Here is a 23,439-nt window from a genome sequence, read left to right as displayed (position 1 = left end):
ACTCCAGTTACTGAGGACCCGATTCTGCCAGCCTTATTCACAGGAGTCGTAACTTACTCTAACAATCCCCTGCTCTAATTAAAGAGCCACACTCAATCCAGTATAAAATACTCCCTAGTTTTAAGGGCTGCAGTAATGCTTAAAATTGTCATGTGTCCATTAATTTTTGGTGCCTCTGTTTCTGGGACCCCAACTTGAGAAACCTGGGCCCAGGTCCACAAAAGTATTTAAGCTCCAAGCTTCCACTGATTTCAATGGAAGTTAGGTATCTAAATACCTTTGTATATCTGGGCCCGGGTGCCTGATTTTAAGTGCTGAGCACCTACATCTTCAGCTGACTTCAACAGAAGCTGAGGAAGCTAACTGGGTTACCATAGAGCTCAGTCTTAGATCTCACTTTTGCGTGATCTAATAGATCTTGTTCATCTCTAATTCTAACACTTTATGCGCCATATTCACTAGTTGCTTATCTGGTTTAGGCTAGCAGAAATTCTTGTGATAATCCCTGGTGGCAAGACTTGTTGCAGGAGCAGGTTATGGTGACAGAAAGCAACTTCAGTTCCACCTACAGGAGATATAACATCAGCACAATCCCAAGAGTGGTTCCCTTCAAGCACTACCCATTCGAGGAGCTCTTGTGGATCTCCAAGAGGTTTAAAATCTGCAGAAAGCAGCAGTGATAACACTGCCTGTTCACACTGCAGTGTAGGTCCGCTCCCTGGAACCAGACATTGATGGAGCATGGAAGCATACAGTAATTTACAGATCCCTACACTAGCAGTGCTGATCCAAGCCTTATGTTTCTACCCATCTGCTGTTTATCTGAACAACTGTAATACAGCGCACAGTCACGAAATGGCATTTTCAAATACTATACCTGATTTGCTGATGGTAAAAGTTGTCTCCATGCCAGCATGAATGTGGTCAGCTACGTGACAGTGCAGAAGCCATGTTCCAGGGTTATCTGCTATGAGTTCGATTGTTTGAAACGTCCCAGGGAAAAGGTCATACACATCTGCTCTGTGATCATTATCTGTCTGGGGCAGGACAAAACAGCATCATGAAGACTTCCGTTACTACACCTGAAACAATGCATTCATGTTCTGACTAAACTGTAAGCTTTTTGGAGCAAGGCTGTCCTTGTTATGTGTTTGTACAGTGCCTAGCCCAATGAGGATGGGGCCCCGGAGCAATACAGATTAATACAAATGATTTCACGTGCTACATTAGCAGTATCAATGATGCCCTAAAACACCACACAATGGTATTTGTTTTAAATCAAGCTCTTTAAATAGTTCTTTCAACACATAAATACAGAACACGAGGCTTCACTGAACCCTACAATAAGCAGGTAAAATTCCCACTGACTTCAATTTGTGTAAACCATCCTCTATTGTCCTGTAGTACATACATACCTTAGCTATTGATATTCATTTATATTTTACCATACAAAGGCATATGAACCATGAGCTTTACAAAATTCTAACTAATTCTGCAGTATTCACATGCAAATCTCCCTATGGTATGTGTGTGTGTACAAAGGCTGTGGGATCAGGCTAGAAGCTAGAAGTTTTTGCAAAAGTTTTCCATCAAAATGTAGAATCATAGAATATCAGGGTTGGAAGGGACCTCATGAGGTCATCTAGTCCAACCCCCTGCTCAAAGCAGAACCAATCCTCAAGTAAATCATCCCATCCAGGACTTTGTCAAGCCTGACCTTAAAAACCTCTAAGGAAGGAGATTCCACCACTTTCCTAGGTAACCCATTCCAGTGCTTCACCACCCTCCTAGTGAAAAAGTTTTTCCTAATATCCAACCTAAACCTCCCACACAGCAAAGTAAAGATTTTACCAACCTTGAAGATGAAGGTCTCTGCATGGAAATGGACTGTATGGATATCGATTTCATTTCCCATTCCTATCAAGTACCAGTTTGTGTTTGCACCTTCTTTCATTGTTAGCCCATGGAGATTGTCATAGACCCTTCCATTAATTGCTGAAAGAAGTACAAAGTGAGAGTGATTCACACTAGTGGACTAAATGTGCCGAATAAAGAGACAGAATGCTGAGGGTGCTGAAGAGAAACACTTGTTCTTGCTTTCTCTTTGCAGAGACCAAGGACTGGGTTTTCCATTGCCATGAATCATTACTTACATCTGTGTGAAGTGGGTGAAAATGGGAAGTAAAACATTACCAAATCAGACTTCTGCCCTCACTTAGGTCACTGGTAGTGTTTTACACCCACTTTTCACTCACTGGGCCTGATTCATAAATGCATTACTCCAGTTTTGTACCAATGTAAGTCTATTTAAATCCAATGGAGTTATTCCAGCATAAAACAAAAAGAAAAGGAGTACTAGTGGCACCTTATAGACTAACCAATTTATTTGAGCATAAGCTTTCGTGAGCTACACCTCACTTCATCGGATGCATAAAACAAGTAACAAAGTGGTGAATCAGGGTCACTTTGCAACAGTGCAAATGGCTGCACAAGAAACAAGAAGGTGGAGAATCAGACCCAGGCCTTTAAATGTAAAGGATTCCTAAAGTTGTTGTTCACATCTCAAAGGTTACAGGCAAAGAGACAGTTTGCGTTTCAATTTCAACACAGCACCATAAGCAGTTTTTTGCAATGCAGAAGGCAAGTTTTAACCTGTCTTAATATAAAGTGCTTAGTGAGTGGGCTTTGTGCAGGGGACCTACGTGGGGGATGTGGGGATGGAATCCCATTCCAACTGGGAGTAATGTGCAGAAACACAAACTTGGCTTTTCTATGGCTGGTACTACAGCATCCAGTCTGTTCTCTCCCCCACCCAGAGGTTTGGCCAGTCGGTTCTTGCCACTTGGCCCCCAGTTCCCAAACGTCATGATCATGCTGTTGCAAAGTATGCCAACATGGAGCACAACTCTGCAATAACAGGAAGTTATGGAATGGCCTCTCCACATACACTGGTAGTTTGGCTGATTTTTCTGCCCTGAGAACTCTCACAAGGGTGGTGGAAGAGGATTTGGCCCTTAAATAAAAACTACAAAACAAAGTTAACGAGTGACCCAAGACCAAGAATATATATCTGAATGCTCCAGCTATCAGGGTCTTGAGCCATTCAGCACTAACTCTTAAGAAAACTTCTTTCAAAGTCCTCCAAAGTCTGCTGGATGATTCCAGGTTTGTTGACGCCCAGAATGCACCTTCATTCCTTAGTAGCCATCCAGCCCAATAATGACCTGGTCTACTTCATTTGTGAAGACTGTACAGCAAGATTGTGTAATTGCAAGCCAATTTGACAGTTTTCTGAAAGGATTATATTAAAAAAAAAGAATTCATTAGTCTCTTGGATAAACTGCTGCTACCACCAATGAAACCTACATACCATGCATGATGTTACCCTCCAGAAAGTCCTCGGTGTGATTAAAGTCATCAGGACACTTATGCAGATACTTTTCAATATTTTCATTCAAATACCAGGACTCATTTTCATCAAAGACCATGAACAGAAGAGCAAATTCACGATCAATCTCTCTCCTTAAACCCTTTTCATTTAGTATTCCTTTTCTGCAAATTACTAGCGGCCCAACCAAACCACTGTAAGTGTCCTGCAATTAGATTTTAAAAAAAAGACATTATACACAGTACATAATATTGCTATTAACTATAACATTGAGCTATGGTTAAATTAATAATTGTTGATAGTTCACATAACATAACTGAGAAATAAATACAGATATATATCAGTTAGAGCAGAACCTTATATTTTCCCATGGGATAAAGAAATGACTGACAATGACTATGCTTCCTAGAGTTCAGGCATTATATTTCACAGTCAGGACTGTAACATAGTTTTCTACTATAAACTCAAACTTCCAATTTATCTCTGTTTTATAAAACCTTTTAAATAATAGACATAAAAATAATTATTCCAACTCCAGGAGTTGTAACTGCCACCATCTTGTAAGAAGTAAATGAAAAATCTAGTTTCCATTCCTCACACCCAAAATGGATAATAAAGTTTTCTACTACCCAGTTTTTTACTATCCAATTTTGTTTCAATTCAATGTGCACATGGGAGAGCCAGGCAAGAATGCCTGGAGATATCTGCATGCGGAGCACACATCAGTTCAAAAGAATCAAAGCTCTCTCTACACTGCAATCAGAGGTATGACTGCAGCACCCAAAGACATTCCTGAGCTAGTGAACAGTAGTGAAACTGTGGCAGCACACGCTGTTCGAGCCCACCTGGGACATTGGGTACGTACTTGAGCCGCTAGCCTGTGCTGCTGTGGCTTCACTGCTATTGTTCTTTGAGCCAGTTAGCTGCAGTCACACTTCTGATTGTAGACACAGCCTAAGAGACAGAATTTCACAAGAGCATTGAGAGGTTCTGAGTCCTAAACCACTTCATCAAGGTGCCTAAATGGTGCCTAAGCTCTTCTGAAAATCCAACCCCTGCCATGCAACAGGGTCAAGGTGCTGAAAGGAGAATGGGGATCGTCTGCACTGGGAATCCAAATTTCCACCTGATTACTAATCAGTAAACCACAAGCCCTTCTTCCTCTTGGCTTCATGTTATTCTGTGCATAGGCGCCGACTCCATAGGTGCTCTGGGGCTGGAGCACCCAGGGGGAAAAATTAGTGGGTGCTCTGCACCCACTGGCAGCCAAGCTCTCCTCCTCCCTGCCCCACCTCCTCCTCTGCCTCCTTCCCTGAGCGCGCCGCGTCCCCACTCCTCCGCCTACCACCCAGCGCTTCCTGCCCGGCTGCCGCCAAACAGCTGTTTGGCCGCTCTGGGAGCTGGCGGGGAGAGGAGCAGGAATGTGGTGCACTCAGGGAAGGAGGTGGGGAAGAGGCAGGGCCGGGGCAGGGATTTGGGGAAGGAGTTGGAATAGGGGCAAGGAGGGGGCGGAGTTGGGGTGGGGACTTTGGGGAAGGCGTTGGAATGGGGGCGGGACCTCATGGAAAAGGGTGGAGTCGGGGTGGGGTCAGGGGCAGAGGTGGGTCAAGCACCCACCAGCAGGAGCACAAGTCAGCGCGTATGATTCTGTGTGCTATTTATGCCTGTCTGTTGCTGCATTTAGTCGACTCAAAAGTCTAACATGGTAACAATGACTTTCTAAGGATTTTCATGAAGTAAAGCAAAGGTCACACCTCCACCCAAACTGCCCTAAAGTTTTCCTTGAAAAGGACCAAATTTAGTCCTGATGTAACTCCCCTGATTTCAATGGACTGTACATGGAGATGAATTTGGCCTTACTCATGCATCATCAGTAAGGCTGCGAGTCTGTTACAGAGGTCATGGAAGTCACGGATTCCATGACTTTCCGTGACCTCGGTGACTTTTGCAGCAGCAGCAGTTTGGGTGTGTGGGAGGGGGCTCAGGGCTAGGGGCAGGAGGGTGCGGGGGGGCATTTACCTTGGGGTGGAGGGCTCCCACTGGCATGGCCCCGCAGCTCCTAGGTGGCAGAAGGGCCAGGGCGGGGCTCTGCACCGTGCGCTGCCTGCACCCACAGGCCCTGTGCCCGCATTTCCCATTGGCTGCAGCTCCCGGCCAATGGGAGCTGTGGAAGCCGGCGCTTGCGCCCCTCCGCTGCCTAGGAACTGCAGGGACACGGAGCCGGGTAGGGAGCCCCTGCCAGCTCCCCCAACCCTCCCACCCAGCACCAGTGGGGTCCTTGGCCATGTTCCAACCTCCCCCCAGTACCCACAGTACCTCCAGACCCTCCCCTCCTGAGCACCCCCCCGCCCCCTGCCCAAGTTTTGATCTCAGGTATTTTTAATAAAAGTCATGGATAGGTCACAGGCCATGAATTTGTGTTTATTGCCTGTAACCTGTCCATGACTTTTACTAAAAATACCTGTGACTAAAACATAGCCTTACTCATCAGCTGTCATCTTCAAAAGCATGAATTACCCAGTCCTTTAAACCCTTCCTCATGCCAGTAGTCCTCACACAAGTATCAGGGTGGATGTAGTCCACTCCCAATAATAGATGAGGAGGTGTCAATTCCAGGAGAGACAAAGCTGCTTTTGTAATGAGCCAGCCACTCCCAGTCCCTATTCAGGCTCAAATTAATGGTGTTAAATTTGCAAATCAATTTTAGTTCCGCTATTTTATCAAGCATTCTTAAAACTACAATCCCCACCTGGGGAAGTGAGTAAACAGATTGACAGAGCGAGACGGGTACCCAGAAATCACCTACTACAGCACAGGCCCAACAAGGAAAATAACAGAACACCACTAGCCATCACGTACAGCCCCCAGCTAAAACCTCTCCAGCACATTATCAACGATCTACAACCTATCCTGGAAAATGATCCCTCACTCTCACAGACCTTGGGAGACAGGCCAGTCCTCACTTACAGAGAGCCCCCCAACCTGAAGCAAATACTCACCAGCAACTACACACCACACCACAGAAACACTAACCCAGGAACCAATCCCTGTAGCAAATCTCGTTGCCTACTCTGTCCCCATATCTACTCCAGCAACATCATCAGAGGACCCAACCACATCAGCCACATCATCAGGGACTCATTCACCTGCACATCTACCAATGTGATATATGCCATCATGTGCCAGCAGTGCCCCTCTGCCATGTACATTGGCCAAACCAGACACTCCCTACGTAAAAGAATAAATAGACACAAATCGGACATCAGGAATGGAAACATACAAAAGCCAGTAGGAGAACACTTCAATCTTCCTGGACATTCTATAACAAATTTCAAAGTAGCTATACTTGAACAAAAAAACTTCAGAAACAGACTTCAAAGAGAAACAGCAGAACTAAAATTCATTTGAAAATTTAATATAATTAATTTGGGCCTGATTAGGGACTGGGAGTGGCTATTCGAGTGATCAAATTTGCCCTCTCAACATTGGTTCTCCACTTGTGAGGTAACTCCCTTCTCTTCATGTGTCAGTATAATAATGCCTGCATCTGTAATTTTCACTCCATGCATCTGAAGAAGTGGTTTTTTACCCACGAAAGCTTATGCCCAAATAAATCTTTTAATCTTTAAGGTGCCACCAGACTCCTTATTGTTTTTGTGGATCCAGACTAACACGGCTACCCCTGATACCTCACACAAGTAGTGAGTAAAGGTTTGCAGGATCCAGCTCCAGTTTAGGAAGCCATACATAAAATAACAACCTTTAGTTACTACTTCCCAGTTACCTTGACAAAATTCACTGTTGAATAATAAACCCAACTGATGCAGTTTGGATCAGAAGAACCCGGACCTGACCTTTCTGGGACATTCCATCTGTATGTATTTATTTCCCCTGAAACAGTAGAGAGAAAACAGTTTTACTAGTTTTGTAGGTGACAAATCTGAGGAATTGTCACAGATTGAAGTGTCATTAGAGGAGGTTTTGGAATTAATTGAGAAATTTAACAGTAACAAGTCACCGGGATCAAATGACATTCACCCAAGAGTTCTGAAAGAACTCAAATGTGCAATTGCGGAACTATTAACTATGATTTGTAACCTGTCCTTTAAATCAGCTTCTGTACCCAATGACAGGAAGATAGCTAATGTAACGTCAATATTTAAAACGGGCTCTAGAGGTGATCCCAGCAATTACAGATCGGTAAGTCTAACGTCAGTACCTGGCAAATTAGTTGAAAGAATAGTAAAGAATAAAATTGTCAGACACACAGAAGAACATAAATTGTTGGGCAAAAGTCAACATGGTTTCTGTAAAGGGAAATCACATCTTACTAATCTATTAGAGTTCTTTGAAGGGGTCAACAAACATGTGGACAAGGGGGATCCAGTAGACATGGTGTACTTAGATTTCCAGAAAGCCTTTGACAAGGTCCCTCACCAAGGCTCTTACATAAATTAAGTTGTCATGGGATAAGAGGGAAGATCCTTTCATGGACTGAGAACTGGTTAAAAGACAGGGAAGAAAGGGTAGGAATAAATGGTAAATTTTCAGAATGGAGAGGGGGAACTAGTGGTGTTTTCTATGGGTCAGTCCTGGGACCAATCCCATTCAACTTGTTCATAAATGATCTGGAGAAAGGGGTAAACAGTGAGTGGCGAAGTTTGCAGACGATACTAAACTGCTCAAGATAGTTAAGACCAAAGCAGACTGTGAAGAACTTCAAAAAGATTTCACAAAACTAAGTGACTGGGCAACAAAATGGTAAATGAAATTCAATGTGGATAAATGTAAAGTAATGCACATTGGAAAAAATAACCCCAACTATACATACAATATGATGGGGGCTAATTTAGCTACAACTAATCAGGAAAGAGATCTTGGAGTCATCGAGGCTAGTTCTCTGAAGACATCCACGCAGCGTACAGCGGCAGTCAAAAAAGCGAACAGGATGTTCAGAATAATTTAAAAAGAGATAGAGAGTAAGACTGAGAATATCTTATTGCCCTTATATAAACCCATGGTACTCCCACTTCTTGAATACTGCATACAGATGTGGTCTCCTCATCTCAAAAAATATATACTGGCATTAGAAAAAGTTCAGAGAAGGGCAACTAAAATGATTAGGGATTTGGAATGGGTCCCGCATGGAGAGATTAAAGAGACTAGGACTTTTCATCTGGGAAAAGAGGAGACTAAGGGAGAATATGATAGTGGTATATAAAATCATGAGTGGTATGGAGAAAGTGAATAAGGAAGTTATTTACTTGTTCCCATAATATAAGAACTAGGGGCCACCAAATGAAATTAACGGGCAGCAGATTTAAAACAAATAAAAGGAAGTTCCTCACACAGCACACAGTCAACCTGTGGAACTCCTTGCCCGAGGAGGTTGTGAAGGCTAGACTATAACAGGGTTTAAAAGAGAACTGGATAATTCATGGAGGTTAATTCCATTAATGGCTATTAGCCAGGATGGGTGAGGAATGGTGTCCCTCGCCTCTGTTTGTCAGAGGGTGGAGATGGATGGCAGGAGAGAGATCACTTGATCATTACCCGCTAGGTTCACTCCCTCTGGGGCACCTGGCATTGGCCACTGTTGGCAGACAGGATACTGGGCTGGATGGATCTTTGGTCTGACCCAGTATGGCCATTCTTATGTTCTTACCAACAACTGTTGCATGTTATGAGTTTTTAAAATAGAATTCAGATCTTACGGTCTCATAACCAGAAATGTAAAGAACCAAATGTGCACCATATGCATTGAGGAGAAGCTGTGTTATAATAGGCTGAGGCCCACGAAAATAAGCTCTGATAACGATGCTGAAAACATTTCTGTTTTTTATTAGAGGTTAGAGACAAACTGGAAGATTCTTATAAAGATTATGTAGCATGAAATGATCAAGAACTGTATTAGTATAAGATTAATGTCTCCAGTTGTGTGTTGATCCCTGATTTTACAAAACAAAATAATTTGACTGAAGAAACTGTTGTGACCACATTAAATTCTCTATATTTTAAAAAATAATACAGCAGATTAATTATTTTCCTTGTGTACTACTGCTTTTATTAATATTTTCTATTTGTGTTTTCACAGCGCCTAGGAGTTCCAGTCATGGACCAAGACCTGACTGTGCTAGATGCTGTACAAATACAGAATGAAAAGATGGTCCATGGCCCAGAGAGCTTACAATCCACGTATAAGACAAGAGACAACATATTAATACAGTAGAGAGATGGGGGAGTACTGGTCAGCATGTTAGGCTTTGGTCTCAGCACACCACAACATCAAGATTATTAGTAGGCATCACAGCAAAGGACGGTTTTAAAGTTTAAAATGGGCAAGATTTATTTATATCTGTGTTTAGGGTATGGGCAAACAGAAACCCCATTTACTACTATGTTTAGTTGTATATACTGTTTTATAATATAAATGTATACTAAAAAATGGTGACTCTCAAATATGGCTCCGACCTTTATGAATATCACACAAATGCTGCATTACCACTACTATTTTAAATTTATGGGACAAAACCTTGCTGTTCATTACCGTATTGATTTATTTATTTATGCAGGGCAGACATGCCAAACCTGCAGAAAAAAAAATGCAGAAATTGGGCTTGTTTTTGGCTTAATTGGCTTGTGAGTTGCTTGTTGGCTAGTTTTTGGCTTGTAGCTTGTTTGGTTTGTAGCTTGTTGCTTCTTGTTTTTTTTAATCAGCTCCTGGCAAGCAGGGGGAAAAGGGGCGCAAACAGGGGCAAAGGGCAAGCAGGGACAAGGTGGGGAGAGAGTCAGGGGTGCACAGCGGGCCCACCACAGTCCCAGACTGCACGCCGGGGGGGGGGGGGAAATCGAGTCACATAGAGCGTTGGAGTATTTAGGGATTGGCTTGTTTTGGCCTGGTTTTGAAACGGGATTCGCTTGATTTTTGAATTGTTGTGAAAGTCGGGGTGCTTATTGACTGCGTGAAAGTTGGCAATTTTAGTTGGGGATTGGTCCTGCTTTGAGCAGGGGCTTGGACTAGATGACCTCCTGAGGTCCCTTCCCACCCGGATACATTCTAGGATTCTATGAACTGTGAATTGCAGGGCCAGGGAGGCTTTTAAAGGCACAACCCTGGACTTAGGAGAGGACATGGAACTACAGGTGCTCTGGCAAGCATTCTGCCCCCCCCCCCCCCGGGACATGGACAGGCAAAGTGCAGCCACTACTACAGTCTTTGTGGGGCACCGCATTATTCCTCTCCCTGGGTTGAGCCTGCTGGGTGGGCTGTTGAGGAGGGAGGGCATGGCCATAGCCCTGCCTCATCCACCTCTTTTTTTACCTTCCCACCCCACTTGGGATGCTGTGGGACTTACGGAGTGAGGAGTTTCTGTGCTACACTGAGCTCAGGAACGATTGTGCCCGTCACCCATGCAGGCCATGCAAGACCCTTCCCTCCCTCCCCTGCCCTGCACACCTCTGCAAGGGCCAGGCACAGTCTAGTCCACATTTATTTCTCATGTGCAAGAATGTTGTTCAGCAACCCTTCAGTTCACATGGCCTGTGGGTAAGTCGCCTGTGCGGAACAGCAGGTAACATCCACAGTGAGACCAAATTAAAAGACAACAAGTTTTAACGGATACTGTTTGGGACAATGCAGCCATATGCATGTCAGTACAATGCACGGGGTAGAAATGATGTGAGCCAGTCTGTACTGCTGCAAGCAGGGTCTGCGTGAGCGCTCTCCTGACATCTAACGATCAGCTAGGGAAAAAGACTTCAGGAACAGTCCGTGTTTGCACAGGTTCTATGCTGACTCTGCCTAGGTCCTCAGCATGATGGCGCAGCTTTGCCAAAATGATCACTTTTGTCTGGTGCTGGGTTACAAATCATTTTAGCAATGAGTACAGAGGTAGTAAAATATTGTTACCCTTACTGTATGGGTAAAGGGCAGCTGAACTGTGCTTAGCCTACCCTGATTGAGGGAGTCACCCTAAACTGAACCTCACATGCTAAGCAGAGGGTAGAAATGCCAAATCCCAGCCAGGAGAGAGGGGGTGGGAACAGTTGTTTGTATCTGGTGGTATGACTCTGCCCAAAGAGTTCTAGTGACCAATTAACCTTCCCCATCTCCAGTGAGTCTTCGCTAACCAAGGCCAGCCAACTGTGAGTGGGGTAGAGGAGAGTGATGTGTTAGACTTTCCCACCAGAGGGTGGGAAACTGAGGCAAAGGACACGTGCCCAACACACTGTAGGGTTGGGTTTTTGCTTAGAACTGCATGCTTTTGAATGTGGTTGTGATGTTTTCCCAAACTAATGCTTGGTTTCCTTTCCCTTTTATTAAAAGTTCTCTTTTGACATATACAGACTCAGTGCTTGGAAGAGGGAAAGTATTGCGTCTTAGAAACACCCATGGGTGGTGTTAAGTTTTCCCAGATAACCGGATAGGGGCTTGAGCAGGTTCTGCTTTGTATTGTTAAGAGGAACTCCTAGATATTGAACCTGACCCTTGTTGCTGCCGAATCCATCTGGCAGAAGGGTTACACTGCAAAAGGGTTAAGAATCACAGGGAAATAGGTAATTAGGAATGACTGCAGACCCCTATGCTCCCCCACTGTCATGGGGAACCAAACCAATGGAAAGACAGAGACAAGGGGAAAAGTGGCTATAAAGGATATTGCCTCTCTGTGTAGTTCTCCTCCCCCCCTCCCCCCATCCTTTCACCAACAAGAGTCAAGGAAAGATGTGAAGGGAGGACCCTGCAACCATACACTTCAAGAGGCATGGTCCCCTGCTCCATAGATTAAAGTGATGGGCATTTTAGACTCTTTTTAGACATTTAGCTCTAGGCTAATTTTCTTTAATTTTCTTTGTTTTTGAAAAATCAGAGTGTGGTGATCTGAATTAGGGTGACCATATGTCCTGATTTTACAGGGACAGTCCCAATATTCAGGGCCTTTTCTGATGTAGGCACCTATTACCTCCTACCCCCTGTCCAGATTTTTCACACTTGCTATCTGGTCACCTTAATCTGAATGCAAAGTTCAGGCTGAGATTTTAATAATCTAACAGTCATGAAAATCAGGGTTACCTTTCCTACAACTTTACTGTAACCCGACCCCAGTGTGCCCATTACAGGCATTACAACAATGTCTATCATTATAACACTGCAATGCTGGACAACGTATATACTATCTAGCAACTAACAGAACAAAAAGGAATCATACAAAGGAGCTGCAATGTATTAAATAATAAACATGCAGCATTTGGAACCTCTGTATTATATGCATTTTTGTCAGCTGTGTGAAAGATAGAAATTCCATTCTGTGAAGGATTTTGAGATTTCAGAATTTGTTTTGATTTTGAACAACACACCAAAATTTCACAATTCTCCATGAAAGAAAATTCTCGGGGGGGGGGGGGGAAGGGGAGGAATCACATTGATCAAAACATGTAGTTTAGTTTCAACTTCAACTTTTATTATTATATTATAATATATAATACACCGTTTAAAAGACTGAAATAGCAAATGGTTTCAAAACAAAAAATTGAAACATTTCATTATGAAAATGTTGAAACATCCTGGAACTTTTCCCCCTCCAATTTTTTTTCTGAAACAAAATTTTAGCAAAATCAACATGATTTCAGTTTTGATGGAACTGAATTTTCCGGTGGAAAACGGTTCTGCATAAGCTTTTTTAGCCAACTCTGAAGGAAGGTTCCATTTGTAATGCTGATGCACAAAGAAGCAGAGTTAATGTTGTTGGAAACCTTAACTCTGAATTCCTTGATTTTTTTTTTTTTTAAGTTATTAAAATCTCAGCCTTTGGCCAAATGCAGCACAGGTATAAACTCTACTGACTCCAGTTAATTTGGGCCTGCTTCTGCCTATTCAGAGTTTGGCCTACTAAATTACATCACTGTTTCCATATATCACATAAAATGCCAGTTGTAACCCCTTCTTTCAGTTAAACATCACGTTTGGGCAGTATTACTGATCTTGATTTTGCAGCCTTTACCTAGGCAAAACTCCTTGTGGCTTTGGGCCTAATCCAAAACTCACTGAAGTCAATGGGAAGTCTTTCTGTTGGCTTTGCTATGGATTAGGCCCTTAGGCCCTGATCGGATTCCTGTTTAAGTAAATGGAAAGACTCCTATTGATTTCAGTGGGAGTTGGATCAGGCCCCTATTGATTTCCGTTTGAGTTTGCCTGAGCATGGGATCAAACGAAAATGGAAATATATTGTATACCGATTCCCATATGTTCAAGAGATCTCTTCTGCTCGAGCCTGATATCTATTGTTTTATTGAGTAGAATTTTTAGTTCTGTGTGCCTAAAGTAAAGTTGCTAAATCTATGTTTAGGCACCTAATTTTAAAGTCTGAGCCATTGGTAGTATTAATTATTGTTTCTGAGTGTCCAGAAGTGTCTCAGAAACAAGTGAAGACAAAGTCCCTGCCCTAACAAGCTTACACAATCTAGAGCCTACTAATAATAAGAACCTAGCTAGACAGACACATAGACGGATAAATCTAGAATTTACTGTGCCCAAAAATATGTGTAGGTGTCAGAAAGTTTGAAAAAAGGAATGTCATTTGATTTTTAAAATGATTTCTTCATATAAGATTTAAGGAGCTCTTCTGTTGCTCAAGAATAAATGATCATACTTACCAGGCATAGTGATTAGCGTTCCAGGTCTTTCTCCACTACCCACTTCCTCTATGCCATGTGCAGTTATTGAATAGGGCCTGTTAGCTTTATTCTTAAATATAACCAGTATGGAGTCACCAACCTCTGCATGGATTAAGGGCCCTAAATGAAAACAACACACTATGGTGACTAATGTTGCTCTTTTAAAATAAAGAAAACTGGAGTTTGTCCAGAAGTCAGCTCAGAAATGGATATTTAATAATATTTTTTACAAGTTGTAGAATTTGCTAGCGTTTAACTTGGAAGCTTACTTTTGTGACATGTCTAGGGTGACCAGACAGCAAGTATGAAAAATCGGGACAGAGTGTGGGGGGTAATAGATGCCCATATAAGAAAAAGCCCCAAATATTGGGACTGTCCCTATAAAATTGGGACATCTGGTCACCCTAGACTTGTCACTGCTGCTCATAATGAAAGTAAAGAGAAATCAGTGTAAATCCACATGCGAAATGCTGTGAGACCAAAGCTGTAAAGAGGAGTGCTAACAAGTAGTTAAGGTTGAACAATAATTTCATAAGCGATGTCTATACTAGAGACCTTTCAGCAGCACAGGTGTACCGATGCAGCTGTAAGATCTCTCGTGTAGCCGCCCTATGCCAACAGGAGAGAGCTCTCCTGTCAACATAATTAAACCACACCCCTGAGCAACATAAGTTTTGCCAACATAAATGGTAGTGTAGACATGGCCTTAGGGAAACAATATTCTTCCTCAGAGCCCATCAGAAATGCTCAGATTCCATTAGCCTCCAAGGACAGAACACCAAAACAGGTCCCTAACCCCAGCAGATATGGGGTATCCCAAATATGGCCAGTCAAAAGTCAATTTTTTTTCCAGTGAAAAATGGTTGGGGGGTGGGGGGGTTGGGGATTTTTTAAACAAATGAAAATGTTAATGAAAAATTTTTCAGAAACTGAAAACTGATTATTTCTCGTGGTTTAATAATTCAAACCTATTTTTGGTTTTCAGTTTTTCTTTGGGGAAAAAAGGAAAGTTTCCATGAACCTTTTAAAAAAAAAAGGAATTGTTTTCATTACTTTCAAAAATGTTCACAGAAAATCCATAGCATTTTATGACCAGGTCTAGCCCCACCCCTAAACCACAGGAGGTGATGATCATTCCATAGGACACAGGTAACATTTCCAATTCTCCAACCCCTAATCCCAATCCAAACACCTAACATCCAGTCCAACCTGCCTGCCCACAAGAACATCGCAAAAAAAAACACTGTGCATATGAAGCTAAGGTGGATGCCGGAAATGTCTGTTTGTCCATCCTAGCTGGATGAACTTTTTACCAGGGTCAGGCGCTGGGATAGTTTTATTAAATTTAGCACCCAAAAAACACCCCACACGTAATCTGCACGTGCCCAAATTGTGGTTGAGTCCAAATTCGGAGCACACCATACTCTTTTGTTGCAACCACACCCTGCTCCCCAGAGCTTTTCCCACTGACCTGTTCAGCATATCTTCAATCTTTAAAGGGATAGGTAAATCTTAAACCTGGCACTCTTATATGTGTTACATACTTCCAACAAACTGCTTCCTGTTTGACAATATCTGTCTTTACAATCACATGATTGTTCCCCTCTATTCAACATTGGTGAGGCCTCATCTGGAGTAGTGTGTCCAGTTTTGGGCCCCACACACTATAAGAAGGATGTGGAAAAACTGGAAAGCGTCCAGTGGAGGGCAACAAAAATTATTAGGGGACTGGAACACATGATTTATGAAACTGGGATTATTTAGTCTGCAGAAGAATGAGGGGGGCATTTGATAGCTGCTTTCAACTACCTGAAAAGGGGTTCCAAAGAGGATGGATCGAGACTGTTCTCAGTGGTAGCAGATGACAGAACAAGGAGTAATGGTCTCAAACTGCAGAGGAGGAGGTTTAGGTTGGATATTAGGAAAAACTCTCTCACTAAGAGGGTGGTGAAACACTGGAATGCGTTACCTAGGGAGGTGGTAGAATCTCCTTCCTTAGAGGTTTTTAAGGTCAGGCTTGACAAAGCCCTGGCTGGGATGATTTAACTGGGAATTGGTCCTGCTTTGAGCAGGGGGTTGGACTAGATGACCTTCTGGGGTCCCTTCCAACCCTGATATTCTATGATTCTATGATTCTATGGTGAAGCACTGGAATGCGTTACCTACGGAGGTGGTGGAATCTCCTTCCTTTGAGGTTTTTACGGTCAGGCTTGACAAAGCCCTGTCTGGGATGATTTAGGTGGGGATTGGTCCTGCTTTGAGCAGGGGGTTGGACTAGATGACCTCCTGAGGTCCCTTCCAACCCTGATATTCTATGATTCTATCATTCAAATCTGTGCAAAAATGTGTGAAAAATCACTGAAAAATCTGGGACCGATCCAAGTGTTCATCGTTTCCTTCTACAACAAAACTGACACAACCTATTTGGTTTTGGAAAGAGATGCTCTCTTGCATTTGTGAGTTATAAGAGCTACTCGCCTAGGATTGCTAAGTGTTCCTCGTGTGCTGATCTCACTTTGTGCTCTGTAAATTCTCCATTTGTGTACTCTCTGTAAACCACCTTCTTGTATTTTGAACCAATCCGATCTTCACCTGGGCTTACAAAAATTTTCCCGTAACTGAAAATTAAAAAAGACAAAAGTTAAAAGTGCAAAACTATTTAACTATCTAAAGTGCTAATGAAAGATTTGCTTTATTACTACTTGCTGGGGAACACCTCTTTAGCATTCAGTTTAAGGCTTTTACATCTTACGTGTGACAGATGTGTGAATACCTTCATATTCATCACTGTGACCATTTGGGCTTAACAGCAACAGTAAGGTGATAACTCAGAGCCTTTTACTGCAGTAGCTTTACCTAAACAAAATATGGCCAGTCAAAACCAGTATTGGAGCCTGACACACACACAATGAGCAGTTCTGATTCTATCCATAAGAGGGCAGTGATACACACTAGCCACTGATGCGTTTTAATATATGTTACACATTTCTGGCTCTGACCATAATGCCAGTATGTATGAGATTCTCCTTTTGGGAATACCAATCATCTAGTCCTCCTACTCCAGGTTTACATAATCACACTGCTTCTCCCCCCCACCCCAACCCAGCATCTTGGACTAAACACTAGAAAAAGAGTGGATTGGTCAGAAGGGGGCACTCAAAAACAAACTAGATTAGGGAGCATTGGTCTTTCATTACAATGTCACCTTCAAGGCGTACTCTGGGAGGGGAGTCTCTAGGTTGGCTCACATGTGCCAAGGGTGGAGCGGACATTGTTTTAATCAAATTCCTTGTTAGGAGAAAGTGCCTCTTTCTGGGATTCTTCCACATGGTTACATGACATACTGCCAATGGTTCTCAATAAATCTATCTTTGTTGGCTCCTTTGTACTCCTCACTTTTTTTTTTTTTTTTTTTTTTGAACGGGTACATTTTGCCAGACTGGCACATATTTCTGAAGTGATTTGTCTTTTTGAAGTTGCCAGGTTCAAACTCCCTTATGTTCTTTGGAGGCTTGGAAGTAAATGGGCACTGCACATAGATGCCTCAGAAATTCCTTGCAGAGTCCAAATTTCCCTAGAACAGCACAGTTCAGGAGAACAGTTAAAAAAAATGGCTTGGCTGTGGCTATACTGGAAGCCCAAACTGTGTTTTAACTATGTGGGGGGCTACTGTGCTGCAACCAGGGGTTGATTTTCCATAGACCTGAGCTACTTCATCTTCAATAAGGTCTTGTTCCTAGCAGTGGCTGAGTGACTCAGACTTAATTGGGAGTTGAGAGTGCTCAGAATCTTGCAGGATCGAGCTCTAAGGTCCTGATCCAAAGCCACCTGATGTCAACAGGAGTTCTTCTATTAACTATAATGGTAACTGAATCAGGCCTTAAATGAGCCAGTAAAATCATCAGATTTGCCTGAATTCTCGTACTTTGTAGTTCTAGTCCTGTGGCAGACTAACTTATCTGTCCAAGAATATAAAGAACTGGGTAAAGCAAAATACTTATTGCTGGCAAAACTAGCTTAAAAAAATTTTTTTTTTTAAAGTTTGTGGAAAAGGTAAATACTTTTCTTATCCCTAAATATAAGAAAAAATGGAGAGACAAGGTGGGTGGACCAGTAACAGATATTATCTCCCCACTGTATTCCACTGAATGCATCCGATGAAGTGAGCTGTAGCTCACGAAAGCTTATGCTCAAATAAATTTGTTAGTCTCTAAGGTGCCACAAGTCCTCCTTTTCAATAACTAGAGTTCAGGCTGGTGCTGCCCCTATAATGGGGTGAAACAATACCCTGGATCCACCCCTTTGCTACCTCAGCCCCACATTTTGAGAAAGTTCAGATAAGGATCTGAACGCTGTGTCCCAACCCCAAGTTATAACGCACTACAGTATTAAACTCAAAGTGATGATATCCTATTTAGCCACCAGATGCCACTGTTACACCCTTTGGTCTGTGTTTATCTATCTGTAGCCCAACAGAAAGGGCTCAGGAAGCAGGGGAAAGGGCACTGGAAAGAGAAATGCAAGGCCAAAACATTGCCAGGGAATCCAAAACCTCAGCAGCACCAGCTCACAGGGGAATGTCAGCCAGAGAACAGAGCTGAAATTTAAAATCTAAAAATACAGAACAACATTTTCAAAAGTGCCTAGCTGAATTAGGAGACCGAGTTCCCTTTCAAAAGTAACGCAGGTGCCTAACTCCTGTGGGAGCTAGGCGCCTCATACCTTTGAGGAGAGAAGCTAGGCACTTAATTCCCTTTGATGATCTGGGTCTTAGGAGCCCCCCATGCCACTGACTTTCAATGAGACCTAGGTTCTTAAGTCACTTAAGCACTTTTGAAATTTTTACCCAGAAACCACATTATTCAGTAAGAAATAAACATATTATAATTTCTTTGCAGAAAATACCTGCTTTAGCAAACATCTAACACATTCCAAAAGTATTAGCTAGCTTTTCTGAAACCCAAAACACATTTAGGTTTTGCCATAAGAGCATGTATGAATACCCATGAATACAGTTTGTTAATTGGACTTCAGTACCTTGCATCTTTGCCACTCAGCGCCCAGGTCTTATTAGGTGCATAATCCCATTCCAGTTCTTCCGCAGCAACGTAATATGTTCTCATGGTTCCATAGGGCTGCCCCGGGCGAGCTGTACTGCTACACCTATTCACTTCATATGTCTGTTTCATTCCAGCCACAAAGTGATCAAATGTTCTGCAAACCACTTTAAAAATGCCTGCAAGGAAAAGCACTGGGGATTTATATAAAGGATAAAATGACAGGATTAAAGATAAAACCCCATTCCTCATACTTTAGTAACCTGTCCCCAAAGCAAACTAGATCTGCTTTCGCATTGAGAGCCATGCAGCCAGACACTTGTTCTCACACAGAGCCCCACTGAGATAAGTAGAGATCCTCACAGGTGCAGCTGCACGCCCATGTGGTTTTCAGGATGGTCAGTGAAATGGACATACACCACTTTTCTCCTTTTGCCATTTACAAACTATGGTCTTGATCCTGCAATGTAAGTCTTTTCACGATCAATGGGAGCATTCATTCACTGGTATTTAATAACCAAAACGTGACCACTGACATAAATGTATCCATGAGAAAGCAAGTAACTTTGCTACCTCATGAGAGCTGACATAATCTTCTCTAGAAATCCCTAAACATCATCCTTGATATTTTTCTCATTTAAACCTGGATAAGCTCTCTTAGCTGAGGGAGTACTGATTTACGGTCAACTGTCAATAAGATGGCTGGCCTTTAGAAATGAGCTGGCCAGCAAACCCTCACTACCCTTAAGTACCATCCAGGTAGCTGTGTTATCTATCTAAGTTTATCACACTTCCAACTGCAGAGTTTCAGGAGTAACATTTTTCTAATACTATAGTGCCATTTCTTTTCCTGCAGATGTTCCTTCAAAGAATATAACGGGGATAGTAGGGCATCCTACCCACTTTGTTAGGTGGGATCGGGCAGCAAATCCAACTGCAGGCTGCTGAACACCACTTTGCTGAGAGATAATGGACTCTTGCTTAGAAGTTTCGGCTCCATTTTAGTTGGCATTCAGCTTCTGCTGACGTTGGCTTGTGTTTTAGGCACCTATCCAGATCCAGAGCTTTAATGTTATTACCTGATCAACTGTGCAGCTGTGAAATCATTGATCAAATAGTAAAGTTAGGAACAAGAACATAGCACCCTTTTATCGAAGAGTCTCAAAGTGCTTTGCAAACATCAATACTTGTATTAACAGACAGATTGCACTGTGAAGGCCCAGCCCAGAAGAGTAGCTAGGGCAGAGCAGTCTTGCCCCAGGGAACGTTCTGGAAGGCACTGTGCCACAATGACTCCCAGAGCTCCTGAGAGCACAGCTGTTGTGCCATTCCTCAGGGCTTGTGTACACTACAGGTTATGTCAGTGTAACTTACGTTGCTCAGCAGTGTGAATAAGCCACCCCGAGCGACATCAGTGACACTGACCTTAGCGCTGGTGTGGACAGCGCTAAGTCAGCAGGAGAGTTTCTCCCACAGACATAGCTACTGCCTCTCACCGAGGTGGTTTTATTATGCTGACGGAAGAGCTCTCTCCTGTCAGCAGGGAGTGTCTTCAATGCAGCTGCGCTGTTGTGGTGCTTCTAGTATAGACTAGCCCTTAGAGTGTAAACTCTTCAGGGAAGGGACGACTCTTACTAGGTGTTTGTACAGCACCTGGCATAATGGGCCCTGATCTGACTGGGAATTACTGCAATACATAGGGGCCAGTTGTGCCACACACGTATTCACCAGCATGAATCAGGAATGAATGCTTGAGCCTATACTAAGTAGGAGGGTGCAGCATTTGATCGTCCCCACTGGCAAGTGCAAAGAGAATTAGGTGAAGCCATGACTCCTCTTTCTCCTTCCCAGAGAGGTTCCCACCCACAGGGGCCTAGCTCTGAGCAGCTTTTGCTTTCAGGGCTTACAAGGACAGTGGTGGCTTCCCATAAAATGTGTGAAAGATGGGCAAGGCTTCTTGTATCCTCCTTCTTGTGCACCCAAGCAGAGGCTGACCACAATCTGGCTCTGAATAATTACATCTTGCAATACCCATGTGAGGTAGGTAAATGTTTTCAGATCCATTTGTTGCTGGGCAAGCTGAGGCACAGAGAAGTTAAGTGATGTATTCAAGACCAACTCAGTGGCTCAGTGGTTGAGCCAGAAGTAGAAGTAGAGTACTAACTCTCAGTACCTTACTCTACATACTAGATTCCAATCCCACCCTACTGCTTATAAAGCAAAGGTTATGGAAAATTAAAACATCCTTTAATTAAGATGAATCACAGATGTTAAAGACTGAAAAAAATCCATTAAGCCATTCACTCCAGCTTCTTGTTAGTGCAGGATCAAGAGAAAGGCAGATTGTTTGTTCAGATGCCCAAATTCTGGCCTGATTTATACTCTGTAATTCCATTGTAGATGATAGCATTGCATAGGATGCATGCTGGAACAGAATTTTCTTTCTAGTCCATACTTATACTCATCACACAATGGACCAAATCCAGCTTGCTAATAAACATACATAACTCCCATTGATGTCACATCGCCTATGTCTACACTATAGCTACACACAGCTGTAATGGCTGAGCAGTTAAGGCATTGGAACTGAAATCCAGTGGGGTTTCCCTACTCAGCTTTGAATCCTGCTCACAGCAAGAGCTGTGTTTTAGTTAAGCACTTGAATAAACTACCTAGGGAGGTTTCGAATCTTCATCATTGGAGGTTTTTAAAAACAGGTTAGACAATCACCTGTCAGGGATGGTTTAGATAATACTTAGTCCTGCCTTAATGCAGGGGACTGGACTAGAAGACCTCTTGTGGTCCCTTCCAGCCCTATGATTCTATGAGCTAGGGGTGTGATTTTGGTGCTCATATACACATACTCATGAGAGCTCATCTAAATAGCAGTGTAGCCATGGTAGAGGCAGAACAGGCACAGCTGAGCCACGGAGAGTACAGACCCTCCTGAAACTGGCGGGTATGAGAGCCGGCACAATTGTGTGTACATGAGCTGGGGAATTACACCCCTAGCTCATAGTGCAGGTGTTTGTTAAATGCTCTGGCCAAATTCTTCTCTCAGCTACACTGTTGCAAAACTAACAACTCCACTGGAGTTACACCAGTGTAAAGGAAAACAACACTGGACCCTAATGTTTGCAAAGCCTCTCTCAGGGCAGGATTTGTCCCATATTAATTTTGAAATCACATCACTGGATGACTAATGGAGAAATGGGAACATCTTTTATGCACACTCTCTAGGTGAAATGGAGCCCAGTACAGAGGCTCAAGGCTATGCCTCACTTCAGTCCCACCCAAGATGTCACTACAGATCTTAAGTCGTGCTGGCCTTGTTCATGGGGGTGAATTTTACCTTTAATCAAAATGCTGTATTTAGAGTTATGGAACATTTTATGATGATCCTCTCTGCCTGCCTGTCAGTCTGTCCCACGCCCATTGATGTGGGGGTGCTGTCTTTTGTTCCTTGGTGTACATACTTACCTGAATTCTAGCATCTTAGCAATAAAGAACTTTGGCCTGAAGTAAGGCTCCTAGATTCACATGCACTTTATGACCCCTTCACATTGCCAGAGAAGTGTAAATGGACCTTAACATAAGTGATAATCAAGCGGTTTGATTCCTCTAAACAGAGCAATATTGAAATAAATTCAAAAACATACCCACGTGGTCTGGCTGCATGAGCGCTGTCCCCGACGAGTGGGGAAACAAGGCCAGAGTATCCCTTGTCGTCCCGCTCAAATGGATGGTGTTTCCTTGGAAATGAACTCCATGCATGTCCGTGAAGGTACCTAAGCCAATCATATGCCAAGAAACGTTGTCATCCTTGCACATCACCAATCCTGGCAGATTACCGAACAAGTAGCCATTTACAGCTGAAGGAGAAGACAGTCCAGTTAGTAAGATATGTCATAATTCTGCAGATACTCTGCTAGCATGTCTAACCAGGGAACTCTGACTGAGTAGGTCACATTAATTAATTAAGTGAAGCACTGCACAGGTGGTATCTATCAACAACAAGTACGGAAGATTAATTGCCTTAATGCTGTTCCTATAAACCCCTGTCTGGGTATCTGACCTACTGTTAGATTTCAGTCTTAGTCTGTGAAATGGGATCTCTTAATTCTTTACACTGCAATGGCAGCTTTCATCCAAGCATTTCAAAGTGCTTTCCTAACATTAATTAAGCCTCACAGCAACCCTATTAGAAGCGCCAATGCACTCATGGTTAAGGCAAAGGAGTGGGCATAAGGAGACCTAGATTATAGTCTCAGCTGTGACTCAGCCTTCTCGTGTTACATAGACCAAGTCACTTAACCATATTTG

General features: G+C 42.9%; 1 protein-coding gene across 3 annotated transcripts in view; it reads right to left on the bottom strand.

Moving 5' to 3' along the window:
* Positions 1-23,439, bottom strand: part of HEPHL1 (hephaestin like 1) — a 66,534-nt gene that overhangs the window by 6,372 nt on the left and 36,723 nt on the right. For 2 of the 3 annotated variants that reach the window (XR_014712699.1, XR_014712700.1), the window contains exons 11-18: positions 22,776-22,988; positions 19,097-19,295; positions 16,538-16,677; positions 14,039-14,179; positions 7,173-7,279; positions 3,371-3,593; positions 1,856-1,995; positions 878-1,033 (exon numbers count right to left, since the gene is read on the bottom strand). Coding sequence is in view for 1 of the 3 variants with exons in the window: in XM_084637008.1 (XP_084493134.1) it covers positions 878-1,037; positions 1,856-1,995; positions 3,371-3,593; positions 7,173-7,279; positions 14,039-14,179; positions 16,538-16,677; positions 19,097-19,295; positions 22,776-22,988 (1,323 nt within the window). In the remaining 2 variants the exon portion in view is untranslated. Of the gene's footprint in view, positions 1-877; positions 1,038-1,855; positions 1,996-3,370; positions 3,594-7,172; positions 7,280-14,038; positions 14,180-16,537; positions 16,678-19,096; positions 19,296-22,775; positions 22,989-23,439 lie in introns of all 3 variants that reach the window. The other variant, XM_084637008.1, reaches the window with a different exon arrangement.

The sequence above is a fragment of the Lepidochelys olivacea genome (genome assembly GCF_965140295.1).
Source record: "Lepidochelys olivacea isolate rLepOli2 genome assembly, chromosome: 1".
Taxonomy (NCBI): Eukaryota; Metazoa; Chordata; order Testudines; family Cheloniidae; genus Lepidochelys; species Lepidochelys olivacea.
The sequence above is the reverse complement of the archived record's forward strand: the minus strand, read 5'-3'. Positions and strand labels throughout refer to the sequence as shown.